General features: G+C 43.3%; 1 protein-coding gene across 5 annotated transcripts in view; it reads left to right on the top strand.

The window, feature by feature from the left end:
- The window catches only part of Zeb1 (zinc finger E-box binding homeobox 1), a 182434-nt gene extending 162547 nt beyond the window's left edge, over positions 1 to 19887 (top strand). For all 5 annotated transcript variants that reach the window (XM_052157700.1, XM_052157698.1, XM_052157697.1 and 2 more), the window contains 4 exons: positions 5862 to 5967; positions 10804 to 12608; positions 15238 to 15418; positions 17371 to 19887. In XM_052157700.1, coding sequence (XP_052013660.1) covers positions 5862 to 5967; positions 10804 to 12608; positions 15238 to 15418; positions 17371 to 17996 — 2718 coding nt within the window. In that variant the 3' untranslated portion in view covers positions 17997 to 19887. The remainder of the gene's footprint in view (positions 1 to 5861; positions 5968 to 10803; positions 12609 to 15237; positions 15419 to 17370) is intronic.
- Positions 19888 to 20939: the final 1052 nt, after the last annotated feature.

Here is a 20939-nt window from a genome sequence, read left to right as displayed (position 1 = left end):
TAAAAATTCCTGCTTTAACCCACTTCCCTATTATGTCCTAATGGCAGATTCCTGGGATTGTCCTTGACCAAAGTCAAACTCTGACCATGTGCATGACTGCCCCAGTATGGCTATGTACATTTCCTCCCTTTTTTATTAATTTGAAAATGAGGAGGTAGAAAACAAGTGGATAAATATCCTTCATAAGAAGGCGGGCCTTAACCAGGAGGGGAAGCATTGACCATAATTCCTATTAAATATTGTATAACGTCTTTTTCAGAGGAGGGGTAATAGGCTCCCTTATTATTTTAAGGACAGCCTCTCAGCGTTAACCCCTATGCAATTAGGTGTACTTCCTGGGGACTCAAGCAGAAATTCACCTCCCCATGCAGTGCTTTGCCTCGCACGTCTCACTGGTACCCATGTTTGTTCAAAAACAAACACACATAGATCTGAGTTCTATGTGGCTCCCTTTTTGGAGATCCACTTGTGTAAGTTTTAAAGCCAGGGAGTCTGCAAGTGTCTTTAACAGACATGCAATCTCTCCATCCAGGTGAGCCTGGGTGGAGACTGCCAGTCTGCTTAACAAACAAGGTCAAGAGTTAAAGGTGGAGTGGGATTAACTTGTCCCTGAAGTATCCAATTCAGTTGCAAATTAACAACTCAAAAGACACAAAGCTTGGCCTCTGGGGTAGGAGAGGTAGCCTTGTGTATCAAGAGATAAGCTGTTACTTCTCAGGAAAAGTAGAGACTATATTTTAAATTAACACAGCTAGCTGAAGATTGTTAGCCATCTTCAAAATTGGAATCTTCAACGTTGGAATTATTTCTAGACCAGTCTATGGTTGAGTCAGCTGATCAAAATAAGGAGAAGAGTCATTATAACTCCTCTTTAGATTTATTTTTCCTAAGCTAGCTTAACAGTATCCATGTTCTGTCCCACAAAGTCTAAAAGCTTGAAGCTAGGCAATTTATCTAACCTGGGACATTTGACAATTAAGGTAAGTCAAGAACATATACCCAATATAGCTCTTATGTTACCATGGTCTGGGCATTCAGCAAGCACGCAGTCAGCATATCTTCAGCATGCCACACCAATGACTCTGGCAGCTAGCATGCTTCTGCAGCATTCTGTGGAAAACACATAGGGGACATGCCTTCTTCCCCAATATTAAATCAGGATCATGGCATTTGTCAATAAGTGAATTCCTTCATTTCACGTAGACATCAATATGCCTAATTATAGGATGTCATATATGCTCAGCAAGGAGTTCCTTGGCATCCAAATTTTAAAATTTTCTTAAAAACATGCAAGCATAATTTAAATGATATGCACAGGGACACAATTTCCCCTCTCTTCTCTCTTCCAAGAAGATATTGTTTTATTAATTTAAGTTAGAACACAAAGTATACACCATAACATAGGCAGTAACTATGTAATTATAGAAAATAAACGTAGCATTTTTAGTTGCTTTTTCTGTTAGAGCAGTTGCAACTACAAAGCCTAAAAATGAATCATTAGTCACATGCACATATTTTTTAATCTTCTAAATTAGAAATATAAGTATCATTTATCTGTAATAATTAAGTCCTCTAGGATTAACACCATTATGTGGTAGAGGTAGAAACTGAGGACATCAAGAACAAATCTTTATAACTTGATGTGCACAAAATACAAAATTATTTTTTAAGCCATTACCCTTTTGATGATATAAACAATGCTTGTACATCCGATTGTTTCTATATAGCCTGTCTGGGATACAAATTTTATGTGCCTTGCCTTAAAGAGTCTTGTCCAGGCACCTTTTTAAAAGATTAATTATACACAAGTATATTGTAGCTGTCTCTCTAGCCTTTGGGTTAGCTTTCAAATACCTAAAGGACAGTCATTTAGAGAACATATCTTTTGTTGTTTGAAATTTGAATTACATTTGCATAAACTGTAAAAATTAAGAATTAGCAGTACTAAAAATGTAACAATTTTAAGCAATTGTAAACCATGCACTATATATATATATTTACTATTATTAAAAGCTTGATTATTAACATCTCAAAAATAGCTGCTATAGTATTTGTGCTGAAGCAGGGAGAAACTTAAAGGAATAAACATGTGATCTGAGTACAAATTCTTTTGGATAACAATTATTAATTTAGAGAACATATCTTTTGTTGTTTGAAATTTGAATTACATTTGCATAAACTGTAAAAATTAAGAATTAGCAGTACTAAAAATGTAACAATTTTAAGCAATTGTAAACCATGCACTATATATATATATTTACTATTATTAAAAGCTTGATTATTAACATCTCAAAAATAGCTGCTATAGTATTTGTGCTGAAGCAGGGAGAAACTTAAAGGAATAAACATGTGATCTGAGTACAAATTCTTTTGGATAACAATTATTAATTTTGCCTAAAAAGGCTTGCCATGTAATAGATCAACCATTAATAATAATTAATTTGATTGCTGCTTGAAGCAAGGAACAAACGTTTTCTTGAAAACAGAGGTTTAAGACTTCCTGTGGCAAGCTTAAAATAAGGTAAATATAATATAAAGCCAATATATCCTAACAACCTTTGAAAACCATTTACCTAACAATTTTTAAAAGTCCATAGTTAGGAGCAAAGGCCTGTAACAAACATTCTATGAACATTATACACTGAAAAATGTAAGATCCTGACTCTTGTATTGAAACAGAGACAAACATTTTTTCTCACAAGACATAAGGCTGTTAGCCATTCCGTGAGGCAAAAACTTTCTAATGAAATTGTTTTGCTTTAATTGTTTCTCTAAAGTTAGAAGCAAATGCTTTTATAATTATTAGAATGTAAAGCAAAAAAAACAACCCTTTAAATCCACAATAATTTTGTAGGGAGTAGACAGGCCAAATGTTAATGCCTTTATAGCCTCCTTGACCTTTCATAGATTTGAACTGCATTTTAACCCACACCTGGATAAAAAAATTTTTTAAGCCAAACACTCCCTAGGTGGGGCCTGTAAGGCAGAAACAATTTCTCCAAGCTTCCTCACTAGCTTCCCCTGAGGCAGCTCTAAGTTTTGCATTAACTCAAATGTAAAATTTTTTTATCTGCTCTAGGATCTACCTTTAGTCCTCGGCTAGGACATTGTATGAGATTCCTCAAATGTAAATATTGTCTAATCTGAGCCTTTTATCTAAGACCAGACCCAAAACTACCTTTTTGAGGATTAAACAAAAGAAACCTGTAATTCCATGGTCAAAGGAACCTGCTTGATATCAAATATATTTCTACTGAGATCTCCTTTTTAATCTTGGAGGGTTAAATTTTGCTCCTACCATTGTAGCCTATAAACTTGTGGAAAAGTGGCAATGGGCCTATAAAAGCCACAGCTGTATCACTCTCAAAATTATCTTAATTACAAGATATTTTAAGAATTATGAGCCTGCAAACTGAAAACTGCAGCCAATGACACACTGGCGATTTTTATTGTGACTCAATTTTTCCTTGCATTAGAGCACAACTGCAATTTTGGGAGCAAGTTCCAATTTTAAACAATCTATTTTCTTTAAAATCAATGGCAAACACATTTTTTATAGCACAAGGTTTGTCTGCCAGTGTAACTTATTAAAGAGACATTATTTTAAATCTTAATCTTTATAAGTCCAATCTCCAGGCCAAGATTCACACAAAACACCATGCCAATTTAGGAGCGTCTGAAAGGCCTGTATTTCCTGGATTGCGTCATGCCACGTGTTGTTTAAAAATGGCATCTACCCTAAACTACCAGCTTTAACCTAACTTTTTGTTAATAACATAAACCTTTTAAATCATGTCCAATGACTTATAAGCCAATACTCCATGTAGTCAAGACATGCAAAATATACCTTTAATACCAATTATAAACAAGAACAAACCATGAGTTGCGTTAGGCCATGTGTAGCTAGTTAAGATGGCTCCAACACTGAACCACCAGTTTTAAACTAACCTTTTCTTAATAACACTATACCTTTTAAATAATAACCAATTAATTTATAACTCTTTAGTCAAGACATGTAAAACCTTATACCGTTAAAACCAATTAGAAACATGTATAAAGTGACTACACAAATTTCACAAGCCAAACCAAAGTTTTCCCAAAACTTGAGGCTTCTGGGCTTTTAAAAGCGGCTTTTTCCCCAGCCATGTTTGCCTCTTGGGTGAGTGAGCTGCACTGCTGTGGCACAGCTTTAAATCAGTCCTCACACAAACTGCCGCTGGCTCAAGAGGTTGCCAGCAGATGAAATCCTTACCAATTTTTCTTTTTAACATGAAACAAACAGTCATTCACACAAAAACACAGAGAGGACATAAACGAACACATAGACAAACAGTCAGTGCACCGGGACAAACACAGAAAGATACACAGAAAGATAAGCGCACTTGTTAAGCAATTGCATCCATTTTCCTCTTTAAACGGCTCTTAGAGGCTGTGGACATATGCCTATTTTTAAAACCCTTTTCCTTTCCGCCTAAATCAGCTCTTACAAGCTTTGGACAAATGCCTACCAAATTCCTTCCCCATATTCTACTGTCTGCCCCCTAAGCGAGTACAGCACTGCGTCCATACTGCCTCACTTAGTCCGTATCCTCTAACTCACCATGCAGGATACTATCTTTTCCTTTTTCTGCAAAGCTTCGCAGAGACAGGGTCACCTCAGGAAGTCTTCTTAAATCCAGCCAGCCCCACGTTGGGCGCCACTCTGTTGGGTTCCATAGCTGCCTGCAGCTATTACGAAGTGGGTTTCTGGAACAGAAGGTGAGGGATAAATAGGGAAGGGGTGAAAAGAAGTATGGCTAAGACAATATTCACTGATCAAAGCTGGAAACTTTAATGGCGCCAGACCTTTTAACAGTTTGGGCAAACCGTTCCCCCCCAGACTCCAAGCTGAGTTCCGGTGGAAGTTGTCTAGCTTCTCTTGGAGGTCCTCTTCTTGACTGCTCTGGCAGCTGGGTGGGTCACCTGCTTAATTCCGGAATTCCTAGACCTGGAGGAACAATGAACTTAACCTTTACTTCCGAGCACTCCACCCTAGGTGGAACAGGGTCCTGGCTATCTGGGAGAAGTTAACCTTGACCATATTTAAGTACACTCTTAGCACTCCACCTAAGGATAAAAATTCCTGCTTTAACCCACTTCCCTATTATGTCCTAATGGCAGATTCCTGCCCTGCCCGAAGCCAGGGATTGTCCTTGACCAAAGTCAAACTCTGGCCATGTGCATGACTGCCCCAATATGGCTCTGTACAGACTCCTGCCAAGGAACAGACACAAACTTAAAATCCACATGGCCACTTGTGATGATTTGTCTGGTGGATGTGAACTGAAAGGAGCTATATATAATGTGTAAGGAAGGGTGGGTGAGAGGTCTTGGAAATCATTATGGAATGTTGGTCTTTCCTGCCTTTGGAAAACATACTGTGCTAAGGTATGAGCATTTCCATGTCTTATAAAGGTGTGTGCTTGATACAGATTTCCACTTCTGTTCTATGTCAGACCCTCTTCCAGATAGTAAGGACACAAGAAGTAATAAGACAAAATCCTAACAGCAAGAAGCCCACACAACCAATACAACTGAAGTACAGTTTAGAAACAGAAAATACACAAGAGCTATCCATCCTCCTGGGGTGGGCCAGGCACTACAGTCAAGTCCTGTTCTGCTAACTAGCAGAGTGCTGTCGAATACTAGCCTTCTTCATCTGCAATCCAAAGTGCAGACAAGACCATCCCTAGATCCTTGTAAAATGTATGTCTCTGCTTTTGCTGCATGTCCTCTATGACTGCTACAGTGTCAGACCCGTAACAGATGAACATCCAGTTCACCTGGAATGTCAGACATAAAATGCCAGTTCTTCCTTGCAGAGGCATGTGACACAGTCTGGGGGTAACCGCAAATTCAAGTGCACTGAATGTGGGAAGGCGTTCAAGTACAAGCACCACCTGAAAGAGCACTTGCGGATTCACAGCGGTGAGTATGTTCGGTCCTCCTGGGCCCTGGGCCGCCAGGACGTCTCCGTCATCGCAGGTTCCCTGTGTGTCAGAAGCTCCTGATGCTTTTCATTTGAATGTTAGTGTCTAATCTCTAAAGTTTATAACAAAGCAAACTCCATTTTTCTATCTGAATAGAATATAAGTAAAGATAGCTGTACATGAGAAAAGTAAAGAAAGGAAGGGAACTTAGTAAACTCCTGGTGTGGGCCCAGAGAGCTAAGGCAGCACAAGGTCAAAGGTGTAGAATAAATGAGAATTTTAAAAAAAAAGTGCATTCCTCAGAATCGTCACCTTCCTATTCCACACCAGTTTTGCATTGCTTTCTAGATTTAATGACAAAAACCTGGCAATCCCATATCACACTGTAAAGTCTATTTTTTTATTAAAATCTGATACATTCTTTGTAATATAAGTAATTTTGGTGACAAAGCTATCAGCCAAGGAATTGAGAACTTGGTGTTTGCTGTTGTTGACCTCTGACCTCCTATGGGTAAGGCACTGGTGACTGGTGTAGCCCAGCAGCTGTTGGTGGTTTTGTGAGTGCTGGTCACTCCGTGTCTTTTGGAACTGCATTTCTGGAAGTGCTACTATATCAGTCATTGAATGAACTCTCAGTGATAAATACATCAAAACTGTTCCTTGAAAAATGCTCAAAACAGGATCCTTAAAGAAAACTTTTATCTATTTTCATGTATTTATTTCTGTTTCTGGAAAGGACAGGTTATCTCCTGCAGCCTACACAGTCTACTGTTCCTTAGCCCTGTGCTACTGAAGTGATCACTGATTAATAAATAATCTACTTTCAGATTAGAAATTAGTGGAAATGCTAACTAAAAAGAGGGTTTATAAGTTTCAAAATTAAAGAACAAAAATAAAAACTTGAATAAGATTCATGCTGTAATTTTATACCAGCATTTATCAGCTCTCCTAATGATACAAAGTTGGAATGTATAGCTTATTTCAAAGATCAAATACTGGTCTCGAAATAGAACATTGACGTTTAATGGAGAAATTCTTCCTGGTAATCAAAAGCTATCTCAGTTAAGAAGAGAGTTTACATGACGAAATACAGTGCATTGATGCTTGCCAGCACATACCAGTTGAGGCCAATTCAGGGGACACAAACTCTCCACTCAAGAATTTGTGTGTCATATTCTTCAACCTCTCTAATATGAGGCATGGATATGTTTAACACAGCAAGTAATACAAATTCAGAAATGAGTAAAACTGGGACTACCCCTCCTGATAACTTGTTACATGGAAAAATATTCCTTAAAGCATCATAAAGAACAAATTATGAGATCTGGAGGAGATAGCTCAGAGGTTGGGAGCACTGGCCAGCCTCTCAGGTGACCCAGGTTCAATTCCCAGCACCCATATGCACCTTACTACTGTCTGGAACTCATTCCAGGGTATCCAACACCCACACAGGGATCCACATAAGCAGATCACCAGAATACATAAAAATACTTATTTTTTATAAAATACTTCTAAAAATTCTTAAAGAACAAAATATGATTTCTTATATCTTAAGAATTATTTTAAACACTATAGGAAAACTTGGTAGACTTCCTGTGTTTTAATCAGATTCTTCAGTAGAGGCCACCAATGTTTTATCTGGGTGTGATTTAGAAAATGTGTTTTTTCAGGGTGGCCACTTAGATACAGCCCAAGTGTGCAGCTATTTGAAAGTTTGGTTTATGCCAAGGGAAGAGTTTGAGGCAGGGCTTCTCCAAGCGCCAGCCAAGGCCTGGCTGCACACAGCCAGCCTCTTGCTCTGGTCCCCAAGAGATGATACAGAAGTTGAAACTAAGCATTTGAGAAACTTTTGCATCAGGCTATTGCTGTGACATTTTTATTTATTTAAAAAAATGTTCTGTGTGTGTGTGTGTGACATACATTTGCACGTATGTATGTACGTGCCTTTGTGTGCCACTGTACACCTGTGGCAGTCAGAGGAGAGCTGGCTGGGGTTGGAGCTCTCCCTCCACTCGCATCAAACTCAGGTCATCAAGCTTGATGGAAAGAACCTGTATCCACTGAGTCATCTCACTGGACCCATTTTCTTTAGAATTTACAAAATTTCAGGTGAGGTTGACTTGAAATTTAAAAATGAAAAAACATCACATTCCTCCCTCAGGAGGCTTGAAAGGCACTGGCTCTTCATGGTGCGCAGCAACAGCTGAGCGGAACACTCTTCAGAGAACATCTGTACTGACTCTTTTCTCAGTTTTTTTCTTTAGCGTTTATATTTTGTTGAGGATCAGAGTCCCAGATGTCCTAGGCTGTCACTCTCTTGTCACCGTGATGGGCTATGTTAGTAGCTGGGCTGAGCTCTAGATGTTCCCATGTCTCCACTCAGGTAGGACAGAAGCGTGCCTGCCCAAGGTACAGAGGACTGCCATTCAGCACTGTGTCCTGGAAATTCTGGAGTAAGATCTGACCACCACCACCTCCCACTTAACCTTTGAAAACCTAGAGCTTATCTCTGGCTTAGTAGTGCCACTTTCTGACAGAACTCCAGGCTAAACCAGTACCATAACCAAAGTAAAAGGGCATGCGCTGAGGTTAGAGACCAGGAATTCTCCAACACAGTAGATCTGGCCTAGAGTAATCTATTCTGTGTGTGTGCTTTCTCACAGTGATGAAGTTATCAGGGTGATTCTGAACAGTAAGAAATGATAAGTAGAGTATGCTGAATTTAATCTGTAGGTTTCAACCCCATAAGATAGATTGTATCACACTCACACAGACCCTTTCTGACAAAGACTCATACACACAGGCTCACAATGCTTAATTAGCTTTTCCAAAACCACTTGGCTAGTTCATAACATAACCTGAGCTCTGTCAGCAGCATCCAACCTCAAGCCATGGTCTGGCACACTGTGGTATATGTCTGCCTTTCTGCTGTCTAGAAGGAAAATACTCCTGTGACTCATGACAGCCAAAACTGTTGTCCAGTCATTAACAGCGATGAACTGATCTGAGATAGAACAGGCCTCTTGTTAAACAGAGGCTGCACTGGCACACACCCATTACCTCATGGTCACTGTACACTTTTATCTGGTGGCGCTGAGCATTGAATTCTATTCCAGACAGCCCGTCTGCAGATTCCTGATGATGTGGGGAGCATGCAAAGGTGATAAACAGGACAGAGTCCTGAACACTGTCCTGAGGAAGCTTGGGAAGGATCCTGATTGTCTCAGTCTGCAGGGAAGCGTGTAGTGACTCTGGAGGTCTCTTGTAAACACAGTTAGGCTTGCTGGGAGTGGTATCAGAAGGAAGAGAAGGAAAGGCCTGGGCATGAGTGACAGCATCTCCGGCTCAGCCCACAGCGTGTCTATTGGTGAAATTGCCTTTTGAAAAAATGCTGCAGTTCGTAGTTCGCAGCTGGGCTGTGAAAGTTTTGTTGTAAATCTGATGACCTTCCATAACACCCAGTGAGAAAGTGTCTGTTTTCACATGCCCAAGCTCCACAGATTGGAAAGATTAAAGAAGTGGTACAGGATAGAGCCAGAATCTGAGCCCAGTCTGTGGGAAAGAACCTGGCTGTCTTCCCCAGGAGTCTTGCGGGAGACACCTGCCTTGTGCTAAACAGTTTATGCATTGGCTGATAATCAAATATGCAAATGCACTTTACTGCAGGAGTTCTAGGGAGAGGCTTCTTAGAAATTCTAATATCTGGTCCTTCAAATAGCCGCACTGCTGAGAAAGCCTCTAGGTCTGGACCCCGCAGCAGCTGCAGCAGCCCCAGCAACAGCCACAGCAGCAGCAGCAGCAGCATACTCCCTTGGTGGTGCATTGTTTAGCTCTTGAAAGCAAGGAAAGCATTCTGCTGTAGTACTCACTGAAGAGATCAGCACCATCACATATCCATCACATAAAGACTGTCTTCAAAGGTGTGGCCCACACTTGAGTAGATGTCAGAGATAATGGCTAGTGAGACCCAGAGACGCCTACCTTACTGGAGCTGATAGCCTGTACCATAACTGAGTTAGAATCAAAATTTTAAAATTAAGCTTGCACAACAATATTTCCATTATCCCAGTACTTCTCAAAAGTTTATCCCAAAGTCTGTCTGATGGCCACTGAGAATAAAACCTTATGTCCTGGTTAGTTAGTCTAGTCAGGATTTCAAAGGAAGGCCTCTGTCAGCAGGACCCTCTCTGGCTTCACTGTTTTTCCTGCCAGTTCACACAAATGTTAGAAGTAACAAATGAAATCTGAACATAAACACAAAGTTTTACCGTGCCCACTTGCATGAGAAGTTAAGTTCCTTCAAGAGCCTGCTCACTGGGGAAAGCTGGGGTTACAGACACCTCCACCTACAAGTTCCTTCCCCACAACGGAAGCACTTTTCCAACGGAGCCAGACAGACAAGGGAATTTTTATCAAAGGCACGCCTGCTTGTTAAGTCTAAAAGGAGATTACATTTGTTTTTCTTGTCTCTAATATTAATTTCTATAGATGCTTAAGTGGAAATTTAGCATTACACAGATTGATGAAATGGGATAAGGAAAAGTTACTCGGGAGTAGCCTAGATCTTTTGATATTTGGGCATTATTGGTAGTCCCAGCGCACAGCAGAATGCTGTGCATGTGGTAAGAAGGGTCCCTGTTTGGCTCATGCACCGTCCAGAGCACAGTTCTCCACATGCTCTCAACATTGTTGTAGCTTTGGAACTTGAAATGATAACTGTAAATAAAATAATGTCATGGCATACAGAGGAGTCTTGCTTTTATAAATTGCTATTTCTCTCATAGATTCATATGAAAATGTATTGATTCAATGATGCTGTTTTGTTCTTGTTTAGGAGAGAAGCCATATGAATGCCCAAACTGCAAGAAACGTTTTTCCCATTCTGGCTCCTATAGCTCACACATAAGCAGTAAGAAGTGTATTAGCTTGATGCCTGTGAACGGTAGGCCCAGATCAGGACTCAAGACATCTCAGTGCTCCTCGCCATCTCTTTCGACATCACCAGGCAGTCCCACACGCCCACAGATTCGACAGAAGATAGAGAATAAACCCCTTCAAGAACCGCTTTCTGTAAACCAAATCAAAACTGAACCTGTGGATTATGAGTTCAAACCCATAGTGGTTGCTTCAGGAATCAACTGTTCAACCCCTTTACAAAATGGGGTTTTTAGCGGTGGTGGCCAATTGCCGGCAACCAGTTCTCCTCAGGGTGTGGTGCAGGCTGTTGTTCTGCCAACAGTTGGTTTGGTATCTCCCATAAGTATCAACTTAAGTGACATTCAGAATGTACTTAAAGTGGCTGTCGATGGTAACGTAATACGACAAGTTTTGGAGAATAATCAAGCCAGTCTTGCATCCAAAGAGCAAGAAGCAGTGAGTGCTTCGTCCATCCAGCAGGGCGGCCATTCTGTCATTTCTGCCATCAGTCTTCCTTTAGTTGATCAGGATGGAACAACCAAAATCATCATCAACTACAGTCTTGAGCAGCCCAGCCAACTTCAGGTTGTTCCCCAGAATTTAAAGAAAGAAAGCCCAGCCCCTACAAACAGCTGCAAAAGTGAGAAGTTACCAGAAGATCTTACTGTCAAATCAGAGACAGACAAAAGCTGTGATGGGGCTGGGGATGATAGCACTTGCCTTCTGTGTGAGGACTGCCCTGGGGACCTCAATGCACTTCCAGAACTAAAGCACTATGACCCAGAGCACCCTTCTCAGCCTCCACCCCCTGCCCCTGGCAGCGAGAAGCCAGAGCCCTCTGCTTCCTCAGCTGGACATGGAGATTTGTCTCCCAGTCAGCCACCTTTAAAGAACCTTCTGTCACTCTTAAAAGCCTACTATGCTCTGAACGCGCAGCCAAGCACAGACGAGCTCTCAAAGATTGCCGATTCTGTGAACCTGCCACTGGATGTAGTTAAAAAGTGGTTTGAAAAGATGCAAGCGGGACAGATTCCAGGGCAGTCTCCTGAACCACCTTCTCCCAGATCAGGGTCAGCAAACATCCCTGCAAAAACCGATGAGCAGCCTCAACCAGCAGATGGAAATGAGCCCCAGGAGGACGGCGCACGGGGCCAGAGTCCTCTCAAGATGACGAGCTCTCCGGTTTTGCCAGTAGGATCAGCCATTAACGGTTCCAGAAGTTGCACATCATCCCCATCCCCTCTAAACCTTTCCTCAGCCAGGAACCCGCAGGGTTACTCCTCTGTGGCAGAGGGTGCCCAGGAGGAGCCCCAGGTAGAACCTCTTGATCTCTCACTACCAAAGCAACAGGGAGAGTTACTGGAAAGGCCAACAGTCAGCAGCGTTTACCAGAACAGTGTTTATTCTGTCCAGGAAGAACCCTTGAACTTGTCTTGTGCAAAAAAGGAACCACAGAAGGACAGCTGTGTTACAGACTCAGAACCAGTTGTAAATGTAGTCCCACCAAGTGCCAACCCCATAAACATTGCTATTCCTACAGTCACTGCCCAGTTACCCACGATCGTGGCCATTGCTGACCAGAACAGTGTTCCATGCTTACGGGCACTTGCTGCCAACAAGCAGACTATTCTGATTCCCCAAGTGGCATATACATATTCTGCTACAGTGAGCCCTGCAGTGCAGGAACCACCAGTGAAGGTCGTCCAGCCGAACGGAAACCAGGTTAGTACATCACTAAACCAAGCTTTCCTGTTGAAGAAATCTCTTATCTCTGTAGAATCAGCCAGATTGCTCCAGCCGCCATGTTTAAAGGGAACTTACCACTTTGCTTTCCTTGTGAGGTAGGATTCCTTCCCTTGCTACTAATCTGAGTGAAGCGGCATCAACCACAGTTGAAAGTGTATTCTCTGAAAACCTGTACATATACTACTAGACCTTAGAACCGTAAGAGAAAAGTTGTGATACTCATTAATTAGGTTTCTGGTTTTCTAGTTAAATTCTCAGATTGGTGAGTTTCTCCTTTGCTTATATGCTCACTATTAAATAATCATGTTCCCATTCACCATAAAGCCAAGAAAGGGTTTGCTGGTCCTTTGAGTTAGGAAGTTAACCTTTGGTTAAACAGAGTATTCTGGAACTCAGATACAGTGTTTGCTTGCAGGTACTCATGAGCTGCTGTGGCTGTGGCCCAGGAGCACCACACCTCATGAGGCCTGGCTTTGGCTCTGGGTAGAACTCTGCTGTGTGGCTCAATGTTCCTCACTGTCTGTCCAGAATCCTCCACGTCACTAGGCTTGTTGTCACCACTTCTTCATCAATTCTTTTAAGTGAACCAAATGCCAGAGATGGCTGTTTGATCTACTCAGGCCCACTGCAGTTACTCTGTGTCCTGCTCAGGTTTCCCTATTGCCTCCTGTGACCCTTCAAGACTGCTACTCTCCGGCATCCCCAGAATTGTAGTAACTCTTGAAGAGGCCATGCCCATGGCCAACAACACTAGATTTCTGGTTTTGTGTGTGTGTGTGTGTGTGTGTGTGTGTGTGTGTGTGTGTGTGTGTGTGTTGTATACTTGTGTGTGTACAGGTGTGTTCACAAATGAGTGTACGTGTAGAGGCCAGGGATTGACAGTGACTGTCTTCCTAATCACTCTCATATTTTGGGGACATGGTCTCTCCCTGAACCCGGAGCCTACCATTTTGTCTAGGCAGGCTGGCCAGTGAGTCCCCACCATCTGCCATCTTCCCAGCCCTTCTTGATATGTTTGAATTTAAAGAAAGCAGAGCTTTTGCCATTTTAAGTGAATCTGACTATATCAAGAGCTATGAAAGAGTCACTGTTGCATTAGCAGCGATGGTGACAAGCAAGTGAGTGGCTTTGTCATGTTGAGCTTTCAGAAGAACCGAGGGTTTAGAAGTAGAACTCATGGAGACTCTCGGAAAAACGCAAAGGTCTGTCAGAGGCTGTCTGTGGGATTATTCAGTTGAGAAAGAGGCTTCCCCTGAAGTGACTTCCCTGAGACCATCTTGAGGTGCTGGGCTGTGACAATTGTGAGGGTCCCTTTTTACAGACAGCTACTCCTACTTAAAAATCTCAGCCCCCTCACACTTTTCCTCCTTGTTCCAGGGAGAGTGTGGACCAAAGCAAGCCCTCTTTGCCAGACCAAGGGAGCTGGTGCAGAGGCCTCCATGACAGAGGCACAGTTTAAAGACATTATCTAAACTGCATCTGAAGTTGACTGAGGGAAACTCAGAATTTTTATGAAAAGTATAGTAAATGATGAATTGGAAATGAGTGGTGAACCATCAAACTCATTGATTAAACCTTTCTGCAAAACCACTATAAAATCGCAGTTTGCCAGGACAAAGTAAACATGGCTGCTGCCCGTCCGATTGGCCTTCTTCTGGTGGCCTCTCTTGTTGGTACAGTTGAAGAATGGTTTCGCTATACCCTTTTCTATGTTGTTCCCAGCCTCACTTGTGTCTCTGTGGGCCTGTTTGTAGTGTGTGCTAGTGCCCCGGAGCTGACTGCAGTCACTGTAGTGTATGCTAGTGCCCCGGGGCTGACTGTAGTCACTGTAGTGTGTGCTAGTGCCCCAGAGCTGACTGCAGTCACTGCAGTGTATGCTAGTGCCCCAGGGCTGACTGCAGTCACTATAGTGTGTGCTAGTGCCCCAGGGCTGACTGCAGTCACTGCAGTGTATGCTAGTGCCCCAGGGCTGACTGCAGTCACTATAGTGTGTGCTAGTGCCCCAGGGCTGACTGCAGTCACTGTAGTGTATGCTAGTGCCCCAGGGCTGACTGCAGTCACTGTAGTGTGTGCTAGTGCCCTGGAGCTGACTGCAGTCACTGTAGTGTGTGCTAGTGCCCCGGAGCTCCCTGCAGTCACTGTAGTGTGTGCTAGTGCCCCGGAGCTGACTGCAGTCACTGTAGTGTGTGCTAGTGCCCCGGAGCTGACTGCAGACACTAGTGTGTGCTAGTGCCCCGGAGCTGCCTGCAGACTCTGCAGTGTGTGCTAGTGCCCTGGGGCTGTCTGCAGTCACTGTGGTGTGTGCTAGCTGGGTTCAGGTGCTGGGCTTCACGTCTAACATGAAGTTTCTGTCTTGTGCATCTTCTGATTTTCCTACATTTATTTATTTATTGGCAGTGGGTGCTTCATGTGCCAGCCCTCACACGTGAAGGTCAGAGGACAACTTGTGGAAGTCAGTTCTCTTCTTCTACCATATGGATCCCAGGATCCAACTCTAGTCATCTGTCTGTCTTTGTGGCAAGCAGCTTTGTCTGCTGAGCCATCTCACTGACCTTATCTCTTGTGAATCTTTTTCTTTGACATTTAATCTTCTGTTCCCCCTTAGGATGAAAGACAAGACACTAGCTCGGAAGGAGTCTCCACAGTGGAGGACCAGAATGACTCTGACTCCACGCCACCCAAAAAGAAAACTCGGAAGACAGAGAATGGAATGTATGCATGTGACCTGTGTGACAAGATATTTCAGAAGAGCAGCTCACTTTTGAGACACAAATATGAGCACACAGGTGTGTGGGATCACAGACATGAGGTTCTGAAGGTGCCTGTGGCCAGTGCACAGAAAACATGCCCGTAGCATCTGAGGTTCTGAGCTCTGCTCCTGGGTCTGCACTTCTCACACAGTCCTACTGAGGAGTAGTGGTCTGGCTGCTTCTGCTGCCTAGACTCCCGTTTCGCTTTAATGCCTTGGTTTCTATGCTGACAGAGCACTTGTTCTGCATGTGTTCATTCCCTGCATCTCAGCCACTGCAGCACACAAGTGTGCTGAAGTGACAGGAAGAGGACCAGCTTCAGAAAGCAGCTGCTGGTGCACGCCAGCCACCCTGGTGCACGCCAGCCACCCTGGTGCACGCCAGCTGTCCTGGTGCAAGGCTTGCCTCCTGGTCTCCTAAAGGTTTTAGAAAGAAAGACCTTTGCTTTTTTAGAAAGAACTTCTGCATAAGAAACTGAACTTGATTTTAAGATCACTTCAGCCCTTAGATTCTATAATTCTCCCCAAAATGCACATGCCTTAGGCTGATCTAGGACCGACAGTGTCTTACAGACCAAACAAGGCTCCACTTAGCTCTCTGTGCTTATGGGCCAAGAATAGACTTTTATATTTTTGTGATTGAAAAGGATTTTTTTAAGATAAAAATCAAACTTTGGCATCCTAGACGATGTTTTATTCTGCCCAGTCATCCCGCACTTGCCTGTTGCCAAAAGCTGTTTTTCTACTTAGCTCAGTGATAGATTTGAATGATTACAGTGGGACAAGGTCCACTGTCCCAAGGTGCTTCACTAGTGAGCACTTTTACAGAAGATGCTTGCTGACCTGCCCCTCCCAACTCCCTCTCTCCAGAGCCATGCTGGTCTATTCTGTGTGTCTCTGTGACCTGGGAAGTCCAGGTAGGAAGTATGTACCAACCCCTACTGCCTGAGAACTCCTCCGTGACTGACCTCAGGCCTGAATAGCTTTTAGACAACTCCAGAATTCCAATAGTTTAGCACCAGGCTCCTAGCTGATAAGAACTGCATAGCCAACCAGTATCTCTCCAACAAGATGGCTAGATGAAAGCCTGCTTTCATCATAACTAATCCCCATGATCTTTTCCCTGGCCCTTCCCAGTCACGTACCTGCAGTTGCTGCATCCACGCGCATACCCACAGCCTCTGACAATGGCAACTCATTCCCTCTGGTTAGAAGACATGCAGAGAAGTATTCAGTGTGCACCCAGTGGGACACTTGGGTGGTTGCTGGGGTTGAAAGCCGCACCTCTAACAGCTTGGGACCGTGACCCTCTAGAGCTTGTATTCACTGAGTAAATTAGAAAATCTCCTAATTCTTTAAAAAGAGTTAAATATTAGTAATATCAAAATTAAAATGACATCCTATCTGTAAAAAGAAATGTCAAAAGTCCTTTCTGGATCTTTAAGTGTTGACTGGCTCCTAGCACTGTAATTGGAAACAGCCAGTCCTGATTATGCCAGCTGTTGCTCTGTGTGTCCAGTGTTGCTGAGGCCACACCCACACAGGGGGCAAGATCACCCTGTGGGGCAAAAGCCATTTTAGATGTTATGAAGAACTTCCACATAAGCTCTGCATGTGTGTGAATTTGTTCATAAGTAGAAAGATCTGTGAGACATCAAAATGCCATGGAAGCCTCCTCTTCAGAGATTATCACCATGGCTCATGGGAGCCTCGCTTATAAACATTCTGCCATGTGGTCCTGATGTATGGATTTTTGGCATTTCAGCCTTATATAATTAGCACTGGCCTCATCTGCAAAGCAGTGTTTAGCCTTGAGTTTTCACATAGAAGAAATGAACCATAGTATTATCAAAAGTACAGTTGGGGAGCTGACAGTTTCTTGAGCATGGAACTGTCCCCCTCCCCTTTCACATCTGAACGCCCTTCAGCTCCCAAGCCCTGTTTACTTCTCCCAGTATTCTGTTTCATGGCTGCGTTCTTACCTTGCAGGTAAGAGGCCTCACGAGTGTGGAATCTGTAGAAAGGCATTTAAACACAAGCATCATCTGATCGAGCACATGCGACTGCACTCTGGGGAAAAGCCCTATCAATGTGACAAGTGTGGCAAGCGCTTCTCACACTCAGGCTCCTACTCTCAGCACATGAATCACCGCTACTCCTACTGCAAGAGAGGAGCCGAAGACAGAGACGCCATGGAGCAGGAAGACGCTGGGCCGGAAGTCCTGCCGGAAGTCCTGACGACTGAGCACGCGGGTGCCCGGGCATCCCCCTCACAGGCTGACTCGGACGAGAGAGAAAGTTTGACAAGGGAAGAGGATGAAGACAGTGAAAAGGAGGAGGAGGAAGAGGAAGATAAAGAGATGGAAGAATTGCAGGAAGAAAAGGAATGTGAGAACCCACAGGGGGAGGAGGAGGAAGAGGAGGAAGAAGAAGAGGAGGAGGAGGAAGAGGCGGTGGAGGAAGCTGAGCGTGAGGCAGCAGCGGAGACTGATGGTACAGTGGAGGCCGGAGCTGCACAGCAGGCAGGCGGCGGAGAGCAGAAGGCCAGGGAGGGCGAGGGCGAGGGCGAGGGCGAGGGCGAGCGACCATCTGAAGAGAAGACTTGCGAAGCCTAGGAGTTCTTCTGAAAGGAAAGCTACTTGGTAGTGAAACTTGCTCTGTATTACCCACGCTTTTCATGGGATCATGGCTCCTGGGCCGTGGTTCCTGCTCACTACTGTGTAATGTCAGAACTGAAAAAACAAAATACTAAAAAAAAAAAAACAAACAAACAAAAAAAAAAAACAAAGAAAGAAAAAGAAAAGAAAAAAATCCGGGTGTGCCTGAACCTCAAACCTAGTAATTTTTCATGCCGTTTTCAAAGTTAGGAACAAATTTGTAACATGAAGCAGATTAGAAAACTTTAATGACTCAGAAAACAAAGGTTTCTTAGCAGGTTCCAGGAAGCTGGATGGGCATCTGGCATGGCTAGCAGTATTATCACTCTTACGTTGGCTCATTTTAAGCTGTACAATGGGAGAAATTTTATAATTTTTTATTGGTAAACATATGCTAAATCCGCTTCAGTATTTTATTATGGTTTTTAAAATGTGAGAACTTGTGCACTACAGAATTCCCTTCACAGAGCAGTAGGAAGCAGTTCAGACCTGCTGGCTGCCTGCTGCTGCCAGTCAGTCAGGAGGTAGGACTCCTGACGGTAGACGCCATGTTGCCATCTGACATGCATTGCTAGCCTTAAGGAAGCAGCGAGAGAAGAGCTGGAGTTTCTTACTCACTCGTGTGATTTTAAATGGAGTTCAAAGGTTGTCGTTGAGTCCTGACTTCAGGGACGACCAGTGTCGTTGTGGCGAGGACGGCTGAGGCGGCAGAATCAGTGTTCGTGATTGTTTGCGCATGTTAGCAACCATGAAGGATCTCTAGGAAGCGCTGTGTCCCTTTGGCCTTAAGCAAGACCTGTGCTGTAAGTGCCATTCTCAGTATTTCAAGGCTGTGACAGCCTTCCCTCAGTGTGGCCTACATTAACTAGCATTTGTTGATTTGTTTGTTGTGTCAAAATTCCCAAACAAAACTCAAAACCACTGACTGTCAGAGAAGCTGAGGCACTGCAACAGTTCACACTTCCGTTCCTCAGTGTTCATTTTACGTTGATTGACTCTCAGAAATCTCTACAGAAATAAAAGGGAAATTCTCCAAACTCCTTAATCCATGCACTTGCGTGTCAGGCATGGATAAGCCATTGGGTTTTGGCTCACAGCCCTTTCCAAATGTTAGTTATTGCCGACCCAGGTGGTGAGCAACAGCAGCTGATTTTTACCTACCAGTATTATTTTATTTCTTTTAGTTTATAGATCTGTGCAACATTTTTGTACTGTATGTCTTTAAGCCTGGCAGTATTAATACCCTTCTTACTGACACGTACTTTTAGTTTTAGAAAACTTTTATATTTATGTGTCTTATTTTTATATTTCTTTATTTATTACACAGTGTAGTGTATAATACTGTAGTTTGTATTAATACAATAATATATTTTAGTATGAAATTTTGGAAAGTTGATAAGATTTAAAGTAGAGATGCAGTTGGTTCTCGTGCATTGAGATTTGATTTAACAGTGTTCTGTTAACATTTATACTCGCCTCGGACTGTAGAACAGAGTTTAAATGGGAATGTATTAGTTTTACAACTACAATCAAGTCATTCTCCCTGTACCCAGTTTTGACTATGAGACTCTTACACTTTACGCTCACTGTGTGTGACTCATAGCACGCGGCTCTGCAGTCTGTCTCCTGTGGGAGTTAGCCCAGCCATAACTCATTCCCTTAGCAAGCCAAATTAGAATTGCCTTCTGTAAACAGTGTTGGGAACAATGTTTAACATGTTGTGCCAATTTGTTCCTGTATCCATGTATGTACCTACCAATCTGACTTCCTTTTAAGTTCCTTGTTACACCATGGTCATTTTCTAGTTTTTTACCAGACTCCCCAGCTCACAATAAACGCATCAACAAGCCTGGCCTGCTGTCGTTCTTTGCATCACTACCAAATTTCCTTTGGAAAATTGTCTGTGAGATGTGTGTGTCATCCTAGGGATTCATTCATCTTGTGCGCAGTTTGTTGACACTAAGTATTTGAGACACTTAGCACGAAGAATGCCTTTTTCTGTGGGAATGGCCCTGGGGAAGCCCACTGCACAGGTTGTCCCTTCTTCCAAACCCCACAGCGCAGGGGCCATACCCGAAGGGAGCCTCAGGGATGCGCACACTTAGATGCTTTTTGCTCGCACTGTGCCACTCTTCGAACCTTTCTCACTCAGGGACTGTCTCTGACGCCCCTCCCCATGTCACGGTCATGCCTCACGTGCCCACTGCCCACTGCCCACGAACTGCCTTTCAACAGACAGTTCATTGAATGAACACAGAAACTGCACATTTGCAGAGCTTAGCTGTGCTCACTGTTTTGCTTCTAATCTGAAAATCCATATGGTAATTGATTCCCATAATTTGCCTGTGGTCTTGTTTGGGTTGCATAGGCACTCAACATAGGAGATGTAATAAACGACCGCCTTTGAAGCTGCTCTGTTGTTGTGATGTGCAGAGAGCTTACTTCTAGGTGTCTTTCTGGTACTCAAGTTTATGGTACGTGGTACAGGACAGGCATTGGAAGCTCAAAGAAACTTGATAGGCCTGGTTCTGACAGAGTAAGTTGACGTTAGGACGCATGTCCTGTGCCAGGGCCCCACATCCCTATGATCTTGTGTGTTCCCCCACCTTCCCGTGCTACAGCCCTTACTTCCCCTGTGTCCACTGTCAGCAGGCTGCCTAATTTCCTGTCTCTAATACCAATTATACCATAAATAATGTACTGTAAAGGTTATGAGCTGCTAATGTACCTTAGGGGATGTCCACTAGAAATGAAAGTAAATCTCAGAGAAGATGGCGCCTGACCCATGAGGCTAGAAGGCTAATGAACCTAACCACTTATCAGGGAGCAGGTCTCCCACTGCTCCCTCAAACCAGGAAAGAGTGCCATTGATGTCCTGAGATGCATCTGCCTTGCTGTTCT

This window comes from Apodemus sylvaticus, chromosome 14, assembly GCF_947179515.1.
Source record: "Apodemus sylvaticus chromosome 14, mApoSyl1.1, whole genome shotgun sequence".
In the NCBI taxonomy this organism is placed as follows: domain Eukaryota; kingdom Metazoa; phylum Chordata; class Mammalia; order Rodentia; family Muridae; genus Apodemus; species Apodemus sylvaticus.
The sequence above is the reverse complement of the archived record's forward strand: the minus strand, read 5'-3'. Positions and strand labels throughout refer to the sequence as shown.